The following is a 15,087-nucleotide window of genomic DNA, read 5'->3' as shown; positions in this document are numbered from 1 at the left end:
TCTTCAGCATCACTGCGGCCTGGCCTTGAATAAGTCGCTGTCCACTATGCGAGTTAAGCATCTTCGTCTACCTGGTGATGCGGTGGGTAAACTGACCTCAAGACCAGCATCATGCTCTGCTACAGAGCTCCCACTCTCCTCACCACGGGGAGGACTGACCAGCCTTCCTTACCCCGGATTTGGATTGTTCGGAGATCAAAATAACCATCCGAGTTATGGAAACGGCTCAGGTGTAAAAGGACACACTTCAGAGGAAAGAAACCAGAGAAGAAGGGACCGGGAACAATCAAAAAGACCAAAGCAAACATGACAGACCAAAATACACTCAGCCCATGATACTTTCTTTTGAGCATCCTGCCTCTCACAGCAATTAAGAGAACTTCAAACTACTAGGAGGCTTTGTAGCAGAGAAACGTCCCCTACCTTGCAACAGAGCCCTCCTGAAAGGACTTCAAAACCAGGCAGTCTTCCCTGGGGGCAAACACAGAGCCAACTGACTTGTGTGCAGACACCTTGTTCAGGTTCATCTATTGCCCAACATTCTCCTAATCTCTACTCTACCTAAAAAGTGAAGCTCGGGCTCAAGATAATGGAGCCCCTCCTTGGTGGCCCTCAGTTTTCTGTTTCATGATGGTAAAATGGAGGAGAAAGGGAATCCAGCCACCTAATTCTCACGTTTCTTTGGAAGGTTAAATAGTGAGAGTCTTTCAATTGCTTCCACTTTGCACGAGAAAGGTTTCTTTAAGTGTTTTCATTTTTTAAAAAAGGGTTTTGGTTTTTGTTTTCTAAAAGAAGCCTTCTATTGAAGCTGAAAAGATGGCTGTTCCTCCAGAGGACCTGGGTTCAATTCCCAGCATCCGCAGGGCAGCTCACAACTCTCTATAACTCCAGTTCCAGGGAATCTGGTACACCAGGCATAGTGCAGGATACACAAACCTATGTGCAGGCAAAACCCCCATACACAAGATAAAAATAAATAGAAAAAGAAAAGAAAAGAAAAGAAAGAAAGGAAGAAAAAAGGTATACACTTATGTACTTATGTCCTGGTTTGTTTTCTGTCACTGGGATAAATACCATGACCAAAAGCAACTTGGGGAGGAAGGGATTTACTTCAGCTTAGATGTGTACAGTCCCTCTCTGAGGAAAGCTAAGGCAGGAACTCGAGGTAGGAACTGAAACAGAGATCATGGACAAATGCTGTCTACTAATGGCTGCTCCTCAGGCCTCACTCAGCTTACATCTTCACAAGACCCAGAACCACACGGGGCGGGAGGGGCAACTAAAGTGGGCTGGGCCCTCCCACATTAATAAGGCACACAGATTAATAGGCCTACAGGCCAAACTGAGGGAGACATTTCCTCAATTGAAGTTCCTTCTTCCCAAATCACCCCGGCTTGAGTTGAGAAAAATCTTAACTAACACAACTTATTTGTTTTGTGCTTGAAACTAGACTTTGCAGTTCCGAATCCCCACTCCACCAAGCGGCATCATGATGCCTGGCATCACTGTTCCGAGTTCTCATCTGCAAAATAAGGGTCACTGCTGCCTTCTTCACGGCACAATTAATACTAATTTAGTTAATGAAGGACAAGAATAAAATCCTTAGAATTGTGCCTGGGACAGAGTAAATACTATTTAATGTATCATTATTTCCAATGCTATATAGCTACATTTTTCTATTTAAAAATAAAAAGTAGCAGGACAGCAAGCTAGGGCAGACGAACACACACACACACACACACACACACACGTCCACATACACAGAGGAAACATGACACACACATACATACACACAAAGGAATCATGAGACAGACACACAGGAAACATGAGGTCATGATTACCCCCATCCCACCTCATGTAACTAGATGCTCTTGAATGAACTATGGGCCCTTTCTGGGCCTCAGTCTTCTCAGCAGACAGCCCAAGGACTCCCTCATGCATTCAGACCAGAGGAGATTGGCTAAGCGGTCCAGTATTGTCTGACCTACAGCTTCAAACCCCACTGTATTTCTTTAAAGAGTTTCTTTGTTCTCAATATTTAAATTTTTTATATTTCTCCTTAAAGCCCCCAAACATGTGAAAGTTATCAATCCTGGGTCTTGAAGCCGTGGCTTTGGAAGTGTGATTTCGGAAACAGTGGCTACCTCCCCAGATGTGTTAGAACTGCGTATTCAAGACTCCATCCCACGCCTACACTTGGGAGTGAAGCCGGGGACCCCTGCTAAAAGCAGAAGTTTAATACACAACACATTCAGGCTCTGAAACCACCCAGACGTCAAACACTGGAAAATGGTGGACCCCAACACACACCTACCCTCCCTGACTGACGATGAAGGCTGGGTTCCATTGTGAGCCAGCCACAGCATGTACCCCCACCATCCAATTAGGCCAGGGCCTTCAGGCCACCAGCTTAGCTCTAAATGGGTGATTCTCAACCTGTGTGGGTCACTACCCCTCGGGGTCGCAGATCAGATATTTTACATTATGATTCACAACCGTCACAAGATTACCATTATGAAGTAGCAACGAAATAACTTCATGGCTGGGGGTGACCACAACACGAGGAACTGTACCCATATGCCAGCAGGACTGTGTTGCTCAAAATCAGAAACAGCCTGCATGGAAGCGAGGGCACAGTTGCGAGAACAAACTGTTGAGTTCCTTTATTAATCACAACACAAGCCGCACGCGCAGCTGCCATGGGGAACAGCTGCAGCTGCTCTAAGGGTTGTTCTTGAAGCAGCCTGGAGAAGGGCTTAAAAGTTGAACGACGATCCAGGCACAGCACGTGGAGAGAGAGAGACAGAGAGAAAGAGAGACAGGCTTTGGGCTTTGTTCTGCCTCAGATCTCTGCACCTCGCGGGGATGCAGAAGCCTGCTTCCTTCCACTCTCCAAGACAGACCATGCCAGAGCGGGCATCGAACACCAGGGTGTTCTTCAAAGGACTGGCATCTGATAGCCCCACCCCCAGCCCTCCGCGCTGTCTGTGACCTTCAGCAAGGTGTTGGCATTTCCTAGAACATCCTTCTTCCCAGGGTGTACCAGGTACAATAACTGTTTCACGGGGTGAGGGGAAGTCAGGAGGATGCACTGTATGTGACGGTGCTTTGTAAACTAGAGAGGACTGGACAAAAACAAAAGGCTTACTGCCATCCCCTGAACACCGCAGTGTTCACAAATCAACCCAGGATTTATTTTTTTTCTAGCCCGGGGGTTATCGGAGGTGAAATCAGAGACCGGCAGGGCTACAAAGGGCTTCTCTGGCATCTGTCATCCTGCTGGGCATGATGGTGCAAGTTTGTAATCCCAACAATCAGGCTCACCACTGGGGATCCTGATGCCAGAGGTTCACAGGCAGCCAAGGCTACCCAGTGAGTTCAAGTCTTGCCTGGGCCACACAGTAAACTCCCATCTCCAAAGTCATAATACTAGATGATCATAAAGGTTTGGCGATCTAACTTTTTATGTTCCCCTCATCTCCATCCCTCTCCCTAAAGGCCAGGGACAGGACAAGAGCACTGCCCAAGGGTGGTCCTGCCTGGAAAGCCGCCATCTGCAGGAAATGCACGACATTCTTCAGCCCAGGACAGACTGAACACAAACCATTCTCCCCCAGAGGGAACACTGGCGGTAATTAAGTAGCCCTGAAAGAAGCTTCCACCTGTACCTACTCCCTTACACTTGCCGCTTTGTCTACCTGAATACACCGCCACCTGGGCCTCCAGCAGCTGGCTCCTTCTTGGGCTGTAAGTGGATGTGCTTCAAGGAAGCCCTCTGGATCGCTGGCGCCGCAGCCAACCAGTTACCCCTCGTTGTGACAGTCTGGGCTACTTGTTTTCCTTATGCACATATCTCTATTCATTCGCGAGCTTTAATCACAGTATCCATCCTCTGGAGAACAGAAGCCTCGGAGGTGGCCTTGCTGTTCTTATTCACCACTCCGTGTTCGTACACAGTAATCGCGTGATGGTAGCTATACCGGCACGCAGTTGGCACGCCGACCATGAACAAAGGCGTGAATGCCTCGTACCATTCATTCACTGTTTGTACGTGGTAGACATTCAAGCCCTAGTTAGAAGAAACAAAAACATGAATACGATAGAGACCAGCCTGCGCTCTGGGCTTCGTTTAATTCACAAATAGTAATCAAGTCTTCTATACTGAGGAAAATATATTTTTAAAAAAATAAACACATAGCCGGGTGGTGGTGGCGCACACCTTTAATCCCAGCACTTGGGAGGCAGAGGCAGGCGGATCTCTGTGAGTTCGAGACCAGCCTGGTCTACAGAGCTAGTTCCAGGACAGGTTCCAAAGCCACAGAGAAACCCTGTCTCGAGAAACCAAAAAAATAAATAAATAAACACATTGCTGAGCAATGGTAGTGCAGGCCTTTAATTCCCAGCATTGGGAGGCAGAGGCCGGTGATCTCTTTGAGTTCGAGGCCAGCCTGGTCTACATAGCAAGTTCCAGGACAATCTATACAGTGAAACCCTGTGTGTGTGGGGGGGGGGGGGACAAACAAACAATAAAAACACCAAATTGAGTTAAGAGTTCCTTACATGGGTTTACGTACGGCAGTTCTGTCTCTGATTCTCTTGTGGGGGGCGGGGGTTCACAAAAAGTCACTGGAGAGGATGAGAAACAAATATCTCTTCCCTGGGGAGAGGGCCTCACGGAATGGCATAATTATAAACTATCCTTAGATGACCACTCAGCTCAGAGCAAGCAATGCCACAGACCTTAAGAACAAGCTGGGTGGGGCCAAGCATTCAGGAAAATGTATGGCCACGGGGTTAAAACTGATACATCACTCTCAAGCTAAATTGTCTACGACATATCCTCAGCTCAGGCAGTCGCGGAGGGTGGGGGGACCCCTCGGGTGAACAACAATGCCTGCATCCCTGGCCTTATCCGAGAAACCCGTGGAAGACATCTGGGGGTAAAACGCCCCATGAGTTCTTGGCAGTATCCTGCAACAAGAGACGCCTGTAGCTGGGTTGAGTCTTGCTCCACAACTAAATCTGCAAACTTGAATGAAGCGCCATGACCCATGCATAAATGAGGGTTACGGCTGCCTATACAATCTCTCACAAAGGCCCAGCCCGGCCCCATTTACACAATACAAGAATGTGGACTGTAGTCTATAAAACACTTTGCTTACGGTGCAAAGATAAATTATTACTGACTGTAAATACTCCACTTATAACAAAGAATTGCTGGAATTGGAGCCACAGAGGAAGCATCTAACCACCCGGAGAATGACTGATAAACCTGCTGAACACCTTACTGGGCACAGTGACTGGTATAAAAACCAGGCCCACACGGGGCGGTCCAGGAGATGCCCAGAGCACAAAAACCCAGGGCCAAAACAAAGGACCCATGCCCAGGAGGATACAAGGTATGGTTTGCTGCTCTTGGCAGGCAGTCCCCAGCGGTCACACTGGTCATTTCTTACACTGCCCTCGGGTATGTCTTAAGGAAGACAGGAATGCCTCATGTAGGACAAGTCAGCTACATTCCTCTGCCACAAAAGAATGGAAGACCAAGATTCCACAGCCCCAGAAAAGATGATCAAGTGTGGCTTAACAGATGAGAAAACCATGAGACAATTTTCAGCAGAGTTCATTTCCTTTTTTTAAAGATATTACCTTTTATAGGTACGAGTATTTCACCTGCACAGATAATGTGCACTGGAAGCGTGGCTGGTACCTGAGGAGGCCAGAAGAGGGCGCTAGATCCCCGGGAACTAGAATTACAGGCAGTTGTGGGCTGCCATGTGTGTGCTAGAAATTGAACCCAGGTCTTTTCCACAAGCAGTCAGTGCTCTTAACCACTGAATCATCTCTCCTGTCTAAAGAGCTCATAAAAAGAGCTTAAAATAAGTTGGGCATTGGTGACACACACCTTTAATCCCAGCACTTGGGAGTTCAAGGCCAGCCTGGTCTACAGAGTGAGTTTCAGGACAGCCAGAATTGCTACAGAGAGAAACCCTGTTTTGAAAACCAAACCACAAAAAGAGCTTAAATTAATAAAGAGTTAACGTGAGTTATCTTACATTTATTTAGTAGACACCTACTGTGTACACTTTTTTTTTTTGAAACAGGGTCTCATTATGTAGTCTAGGCTGGCTACAAACTTGCAGTAATCCTCCGACCTCAGCCTCCCAAGCACTGGGATTACCGGCATTAGACACCATGCCTGCCCTGTGTACACATTTTTATTGAGTGCTAGAAACAAAAGCACAGGAAAAGAATGTGCTGGGGGCAGCAAGGTATTAGAACGCCAGGGAGGGACATTCTTTCTCCTCAGGGATACAGGAAAGTCACATGCTTAAAGTGGCCTTTGAGCAGACAATATGTCCAGTTAGGATCCTCCACCGCGTCTGTGGCCTAGATCCTTTGTCTAGTCTAAAAACTCCTGCCAGGAACAGTATTGCTTGTTCAGTGGGGTTTGAGACAGGGTCTTAGTTTAGGCCAGGCCAGCTTAAAATCACTGTATAATGACTCAGGCTGGCCTCAAACTCAAGGTTCTCCTACTTCCCAAGTTCCGGGTGAGGGGTGTACCCCTTCACGCCTGGCAAGATAAGGCCATGGAAATGAAGAGAACAACATCATGCAGGTATTTCAAAGACAGTCAGCATTAAAAAAAAATACGTTTTGTTTGTAAATCTGAGATAGGTCACATAGGGAAATGGAAGCTATCCAGGTCAGGTGGCCGCCTCTACGTGAAACAACAGTGGTGTCTTTTGAATTCTTATGGCAAGTATCTATTTTGTGTATATGCACACACTTGTGTACCCAGTATTGATGTGGAAGTCAGTGCACACTTTTGGGGCGCTGCTTTTCAGCTTCAACTATGTCAGTGCCAGGGTCATCAGGCTCGTGGGCAAGTACCTTCAGCCACTAAGTCATCTCACAGGCCCTGTATCTTCTGCAATACATGCGACATTGTATTACGAAGTGAAAGGCTGGAAAGATGGCTCAGTGGCTAAGCACTGGCTGCTCTTTCAAAAGACCGGGGTTCAATTCCCAGCACTCACATGGCAGCCTACAGCTGTCTGTAACTCCAGTCCCTAGGCATCTTGCACCCTCACACAGACATATATGCACGCAAAATACCAATGCACATAAAAAATAAACCAAAAAGAAAGAAAGCAAATGAAAATACCTGTGATTTTTGCTAGGAACAAAAACCGAGCTATTACTTACTGATACTACTATAGTCTGCCACCTATATTTATAGTGGGAGGAAACGCTTTGTCTCGGAGATTAATAAAAGTGAAGACAGCCTTTCATCTCATTCAAGTTACAAACTCCCCATTAACTGTTTCCATGGAGCGGGGATAGGAAGCCAATAAAGAGAGCAAACCAAGGAAAAGGAGGAAAGTAAGAAGCATAAGTCTTGTGTTTAAAAGTGCAGAATGGGACAGGAGAGGCACCAATGTCATGCATGTCAGGGGTCTGTCACCCCCAATCACAGAAGATCGGCATCTTCTCTTAGACTAAAAAAAGAATGAGTGAAAGAGGGGGCGAGACCATCGTCCCACAGGCTCCTGGTGAGGTAGATGACCCCACGTTGGTGAACCTGTAAAGACAGCATCAACCCCATTCGGATCTCTGTTATCCCAAACCATATGCATGTAAGTACGTAGCTACAGGTGTGAGCACGGTAAAAATATAAACACAGATGTCTAGGAAAATGTGCAGGGAGGAATTATTAGTGATTGGCATGCAGAATGCTTTGACTTCTCTGTGTTTCCAGCCATGGAAAATGCACAGAAAAGAAGCCCGACAGCGGTGAGGAGACACGGTGTCACACGGACATCACAGACTACAAAACAGATCTCCACAAGCCCTTCTTTGGGGCTGCACAAAAGAGTTCGGACTCAGAACCAGATGTAATCAAACACAGTACAGGAAGTAGGTACAGTTATTAACCCCAACTGGCATGCTTTTACGTAGCCGGAAACTGAGACTCATTTTCCAAAAATGACTTAACAAAAATCATACAGCAAGTCTTGAGGTAGAATCTGGGTGTCCTAGGCCAGTTGAGCAGAGAATACGGTTCTGGCTGAAATCAAAGGTTTGTGCCTGCCTGACCTTGGTTAGATTTCAGCTATGCTGTACTTGCTGGTAGTAAAGTTGGAAAATTTTCTGAGGTCTTCCACTCACTGGACTCAGCAGCGTGGATCTAGTCTCCAAAGACAGCGGGATGACACTCACTGCCCTTAGGGCTCTAGCAGAAGGAGAACGCACAGCCTGAGGCTGTGCGGCAGGCAGGCAGACAGAAGTGCTGAAGGCTCAGATTGGAGATCTCTGGGGATTCTCAATCAATAGCTCTGAAATGGGACCAGAAAGTCTGAATTTTCCTAACGCTCCCCAGGAGAATTGAAAGGACTTAACATTCAATGGCAAGTTCTTCATCAGACAAGAGGGGCTCAACAGGCTGTGAGAACAAGGAAGAGGCTCAGTGCCCAAGAACCATACTAGCGCCACAAGACCCAGGACTCACTGCAGCGCCAACAGGCCTCCACAGAGGATGAGCGGCCCAACCACTGAGAATCAAATGAACTTAGCACAAGGAAAATGTGCAGAGAGACCCTACTGCCCACCGTGTATAATGTCGTCGGAGACAGAGCAAACTAGAAATCATCTTGGAATTCGGAAGAGAAAAACACAGTAGTAAGTGCAACTCTAAGGAAGCGTCCAAGCGATGGGGGAGGGGGCGACGCAGTCACATTTGCAATGATCTGGCTGGGTGAATTGGCATTCACGGATCAGAAAGTCACCGCTTCCAAACAGCCTCCTCAGGAGGTAGAAGGATTGCCTAGAAATATGGTAGATCCAGGAGCACTCACTCAGAAGTACTATGAAGGGGCCAGATGGCGCTGACTGGGCTAGCTGGGGACAGCCAGGAACCTATTCTTAGAGTGAGTGTACAAGCCGGAGCAGAGTGCCGGGGCAGGGGTGGCAGGAGGTCACGACAGACCCAGGTGGATTTCTCAGCTTTTACTCCCTATTTTAGTCTCAGACTCCTGTTAAGGGTTTTTAAGAAACTGTTGGTAGGTTTTAAAGAAAAAACAAACAATGGGGCTTGAGAGATGGCTTCGTGATTAAGAGCACTGTGGCTATTCTTCCAGGAGACCCAGGTTCAATTCCCAGCACCCCCATGGCAGCTCACAACTGTCTGTAACTCCAGTTCCAAGGGAATCACCTTCACGAAGACATGTATACAGATGAAATACTGATGGAAATAAAATAAAAATAAATTATTTTTTTTTTAAAAAAAAGAGGTCCAGAAAGAAGCAGATAGCAATGAATGGGCAAAGAGAATCACCCCTGCTCTTACACGCAGAGCAAGGCAGTAAGTGGAATATTCCCCAGGATATAGGTCCAGTTGTCTGTGCAAAACATGAAAGGGATGAAAGCCTTTACAACTGACACCAGGGTCTAAGGGATGGATCAGCAAACGGCAGCGGGTTTAAACTCAAGCTCTGTGTGATCGTCTTAGGAGAACTCGACCTCTCTGCACCTCTGCTCCATCTCTAAGATGGCATCTGCTCTATCTTGAAAACAGATGGACGGGACATGTCCTTCAGGTTGTCGGATTACAGGAGCTCACAGACTGAGGCAATGGAGCTAACTTCAGAGCAGGTACACACTACAAGCTAAACAAATATGGAGTTACCCGTGCTCCCTTCAGCCACGGCCTGTGTCTTTGGGGCTACTGCAGACTGTACTCCATGGTTCTTTCTGGAGCGAGGCTGCAGGAGTCATTCCAGCTGAAGTTCACTGGGTTTTTCTAATACAGCACGTTCCTTCGAACAAATAATAAAATCATGTCTATTTCTTTTCCAGGTACCAAAGTAATTTTCCGTGAAGGCATCATGCAGAAAGGGTGCACTACTGCTATCCGTGTATAACAGGTTATAAAAACGAAGAGCACACAGCCAGCCAACAGCAGAAGGAGGCTGGAATTAGAGACAATATGACAGCTTCTCTGTGATTTTCCCAATCAAGAATTCAAATAGGTGATCTTGTCCCAGAATAAAGCACTTGAACTCCAGGGGCTTCAGCAATCACTCACAGAGGCTGCTGGTGCTGTTTGCGGGACGAGAAGACTCTCAGCTCAGCACAGATGCGGAAGCCCGAAACAAGTGATTTGTCAAAAAGCAAGCCCTCCTCCCTGGATCTCATGCTCCTAGTTTTAATGGACTTGAGGAGGAGAGGCCGTGTCTTCGGTCACTAAAGTCTACTACCCACTCTTCTTTGTTCCTTTATCCTACAAACTGTCAGTTTCCTCACCTGTGAAATGGGAACGAGGCCCCTGCTCAAAAGCCCCATGGAGCTCCTGCCCTGAGAAGGTGTGGTCAGCAAATGAGAGCTACTCTCTTGACCAGACCAAGACACCAAACCCTTGTCTGGGGGTGACTACATGTGTCTTGCTGCCTCTTCCCTCTCCCGCACACCTTCCCTTGCATGCATGTTCCACGAAAACACCACCAGTCTCCATCCAACCTCACCAGGGAATGCAGGCAACAGAGATCCAGCAGAGACCGAGACCGTATGCAAATACCAAATATTATTAAAACATTAATGAACTCTGGCCATTTCTCTGAATTTTGATAAATGGTGTTTATTATGTACTGCCAACCCCCTCACACAGTCTGGGCTCTCAAACATGAACTAGATGATAACAGCAATCATTCTCCAAAAAGAAGATGGTGTAGAGAAATGGAAGTCACTCTTGATGATGCCAGCTAACACCTGCCTCCAAAGGAAGCAGACTGTCTCCACAAAGGACAGATTCCAGACTCTCCCATGACCCCGCAGTGGGTGGTTGAGCCTGTGCGGATTCCTGCTTTGAGGGACACTGGGCGTCCTACTGCTGAAGGGTCACTGATTGCAGCTGTCTACCTCCTTCACTGGACTGCAGGAAATCCCCTCCAAGTTAGATGGAAAGATGGGAAGCTCCTGGGACCTCAGTCCAAGCTAACAAGCTTGTAACAGATAGGGGCTTCCCTGGCCATCATCCCGGGGCCCACAACTGCCTTGCTACAGAGGACGCATTACCCACATTCCCACTAAAGAGGTTTAGACAAATACCTTTCCGTTTCATCCTGAGAGGATACATTTTTTAAGCTTCAGACAATCCTCAGGTGCAGCTCAGATAGAGGCAGAACAGAGCCCAGAACTAACCTCCCCCCCAACAACTCCCTGAAATGAAAGCCTGATGCTACCCGCCCAGTGACACCTTAACAAGCTGGGGGCATTAAGACACCTCATCCGCATATTCATAAAGGACTCAGCAAGTGAAATAAGGCGTACAAAAGGAGATTTCTCTTTCTTAAGTCCAGAAGGAAAAAAAGAAAACCTGCTTTAGAAAAAGCGAATCCACATGGGGACCCTGGCTGTCGCCAAACCTTCACTTGTCTAGAACAGCCTCATTAAAGGAAACCAGGGGATTGGAAAATGAATGCAGCACCACACACAGGCGAGCTCATTCCGCCATCTGTCTGGTAGTATCCAGAGGGGCACAGGGCTTAAATGACACTCCTGAATTCTCTCTCCTGCAGGTGCAAATGCCAAAGTCCCAGGGGGAAGAACGCATCCCTTCCAAGGTCAACAGGCTGAAAAGGAAGAGAAGGCAATCTTGTTTCCCTGTCAGCGCGATGCCACTGGTGACATTAAACACGTGCATAAATTAAGCACCCTGGAATAACTTACCCTTTGTACAAGGCTTTAGACCTTATGAAGTCACTGTGTCGGATGAAGGAACTGCACAGAAGTTCCTACTGAGCCAGGCATTTAATCTTACCCGCCCCATCATCTCCCTCTTCTAGATCCATGACTATCCACCCTCACCTCTTTCCAGGGACAGTCCTAGGGAAGAGGTGGGAATGGGGGCTATATTGACAGGCGATGGTTAGTAATGACAAAGAGAAAGGCCATGATCAAGCAACTTAAATAACTGCCCTGAGCTTTAGGTGTCCCATCCTGTGTGTCGTCCCCTCCCCACCCCACCGGCAGCCCAAGTCTTCCTGACAAACACTGGTTTGGTTTTCGGATGCCCCGGCTTTGTAAAAGGTTTAACCTCCTTTGTGAACGCTGACTCCCACCACATGTGAATTGAAATAACAATTCACTTAAATAGTTGAACAGTCAAAAGACCTCAATAAAGATCTTTTCAACCACATTCACCTTCTAGAATACCTAGAATACACTTGTGGGGTGAGCAGCAACAGGAAAACATAGTCCCGTGTTTAGCATGGCCTGTCCAACCTGCCTAATTCTTCATAGTCCCGGTGGGTCACATTCATTCTGTATCTCTTCGACTTGGGCAAGTGAGGAAGAGAATCTGGAGGGAATAAGGGACCTCCTCGGGAGAGACACAGCAACAGTAGGCTGGCTGGTATCTCATTAGATCGCAAGGGAATGCAAAGACTTCGTCCTATGGCCAAAAGGCCTTTGCCAATCACATTTACCACTATCTGAAAAATTGACCGTGGAAACGTTCATAGAGCACCGCTCCTCCAGTCCAGTTCTGCTGAATGTAAACCACGGGGCCACCACTGCTGCATGACAGCGCTACACTCGAGGTTCCCAGCAGCGGCTGCTCATTCTACAACTCAAAAGCAATAATCCCACCGCAGGACGCCAGGGATGGGGTTGGTGTCCCCCGGAACCCATAATTTTTCTTTACCTTTCAGGGCCAGTAGGTGAGGGACTGGGGGATGCAGTGGGGGGAGATTTTCTTACACAAGGCTGCTCGGAGTAAGAAAGTCTGTGCACCTCCTGGCCAGCATTAGGACAATACACAAAGACCAGGGGGGGCACAACGCTCCTCTGCGGCCAGAGCTCTGCGCCCGGACATTTTCGAGCAAGGAATTAGGAATTCCAAGCTCAGCAACAACCCGGAGAAGCACCGGAAATACTTCGGACCCCTTCAAAGGGAAGTCGATTTGCAAATCAAAGTTGCGGCAACTCCGGGCACCCGGACTACTTCCGCGGGTTACTCTGGAACACCCAACAAGTTTGGACACCCAGGGCTCCGCGTGATAGCGCCGCGCCACAACCACGACAGAAGCAACTTGTCGCTCAGGCGCGGGTCGGCCTCCTCACGCTGCTAGGGCCGCACAGGCTTGCAGGGGACCCGGTGTCAGCCGGCCCGTGCCGTTTCAGGGGCTCCCCCAGCCGGGAAGTGTCTCCCGTCGCCGCCTTACCTGCCTGGCGGCCCCGCGGTCGAGAAATCAACAAAAGAGAGGACAATCGAGAAGGAGAGGGACACCCCGCGCTGAGCGCAGGCAGGAACGGAGGGGGGCGGCTGGGCTGGCGGTGTAAAGGAAAGAGAAGCTCGCGGAGCCAGGGGTGACACCCCGGGCAAGCGCCGGAGCGGGGACCAGGGCTCCCACCCGCTCCATCACACCCGGGCGCACACACGCACAGTCACACACCTCTCCTCCCCACCCCCCCGCCCGCCTCATCCCTCTCCTTACCCAGCATGGAAAAGATGAAATCCTTGGCAGTGTGGATCTCCAGCGCTCTCTGGTCGTCGTATTCCCGCTGGTCGTGCCTGGTGAATTCCTGGATGAGTTTGTTCAGTTCCTCCACCCGAGCTCCAGACCTGAAATCCAGCTCCGGGAAGGCAGGCTTGTTGTTGCAGCCCAAGGAGGCTGCCTTGCTGGCGGTGGGAGCCGCCATCTTCATGCAAAACGCGCCGAGCGGTGGCTCGGCGGCGGCCGCGGCACCCACCCCCGCCCCCCACCCCGCCCCGGCCTCCCGGCGCGGCTGGGCAGCCCGGCCCGTGGGCGGGAGGGTTGGCTTCTGGGCGGGCCCCGCGTCGCGCTGCGCTCCGGGCGGCCGCGCTCCTTCGCGGGAGGAGCCCCGACTGCGGCGAGGTGAGCGTGTGGCCCCGGCACCCGGTCTCCGGTCCCCGCCCGCTGCGCCGCTGCGGGGCCCCTACCCTCCCCGAGCCGTGCTGGTGGCGGTGGCGGCGACGGCGTCTAAAGAGCCGAGCCGAGCCTCCCCCGGGGCAAGGAAAGTGAAGTGGAAACAATGTGAAATTCACCAGCGCCGAAATCAACAAGCTGCCGGCTCCCGTGTTACGGAGCCAGCACCAGCATTCCCATTTAAAGGGACAGCGCACCCGGTGGGAAGAAAAAAAATAATAAATAAATGGCAGAGGTTCGCGCGCCCGGATCACTTGCCAGTCTGTACTCCAGCTGACGCGCGTGGTGTGGACGCTTTTCTTTCTCCACCACCACCACCCCCCTTTAGGGGCAGGGCTTGCCCAGCGCAGCCAAGGAGAAAGGAGTCTTCCTACTCTGATCTTAGGGCGGTGTCCCGGGCGAGAACGTTTCTGTGGGCGCGTTTCTAATCTCCAGCCCACGAACTTTAATACCTTTAGATGGTGGGCAAATGTAAAATGTATCTTCTGTCCTTTTTCGCCTAGATTGCGGAGAATGATAAAATTAGCGAATCAGAAAAGAGTGCCCATCCCGCCGCGGATAGACACTTCCAATTAACCACTCAAGTATCTCTTTACCTTTGCCCTAGGTAATTAGTTTTCCTGGATAACAACTCATTCAACTTAACATATAGTGCCTTAATGAGAGCCAACCTGCTCGAGCATATAGAAGGGGGATCCAAATGCGGGGGTTGGGGGGAGGGGAGGAGAGGGAAAACAATGAACTGCCCCAGGGTATAAAGAAGATTGGAAAGGGAGAAACTCTCCCTTTTGGCTAAAAGAATTTGAGCACTCTGTTAGCCAGACCGGAATGACAGGAAGTGGGTGGACAGGGATCAGCCAGAGGACTTGCGCCCCCACCCCACGCCCCTGGAACTTAGGGCTGTCACGACAAGGCTGGTGCAGTCGGGTGTTAGTCCTCTAGACAGGATGGCAGATGTGGTTTTAGTGTCCATGTGATTCGCACACTCAGGAGGCTGCTGACTCCTAGAAACAAAGGTGAATTGTTGTCTTGTCTCCATCCGGGCCTGTGTTCCCCCCCTGAGTTCTCATCCCTGGAAACTCCACAATCTTGTAAAACCTGGAAAGGACGTCTGGGCTCTGCCCTACTTTCCCATGTG

At 49.3% G+C, this 15,087-nt stretch overlaps 1 protein-coding gene across 1 annotated transcript in view; it reads right to left on the bottom strand.

The window, feature by feature from the left end:
* Mb21d2 (Mab-21 domain containing 2) overlaps window positions 1-13,953 on the bottom strand; it is a 100,303-nt gene extending 86,350 nt beyond the window's left edge. The window contains exon 1 of the mRNA XM_075967608.1: window positions 13,497-13,953. Within this exon, the coding sequence (XP_075823723.1) occupies window positions 13,497-13,707 (211 nt within the window). The 5' untranslated portion in view covers window positions 13,708-13,953. The remainder of the gene's footprint in view (window positions 1-13,496) is intronic.
* Window positions 13,954-15,087: the final 1,134 nt, after the last annotated feature.

Source organism: Microtus pennsylvanicus, chromosome 1, assembly GCF_037038515.1.
Source record: "Microtus pennsylvanicus isolate mMicPen1 chromosome 1, mMicPen1.hap1, whole genome shotgun sequence".
Taxonomy (NCBI): domain Eukaryota; kingdom Metazoa; phylum Chordata; class Mammalia; order Rodentia; family Cricetidae; genus Microtus; species Microtus pennsylvanicus.
Note: the sequence above shows the minus strand (reverse complement) of the source record. Positions and strands in the feature narration are given on the sequence as shown.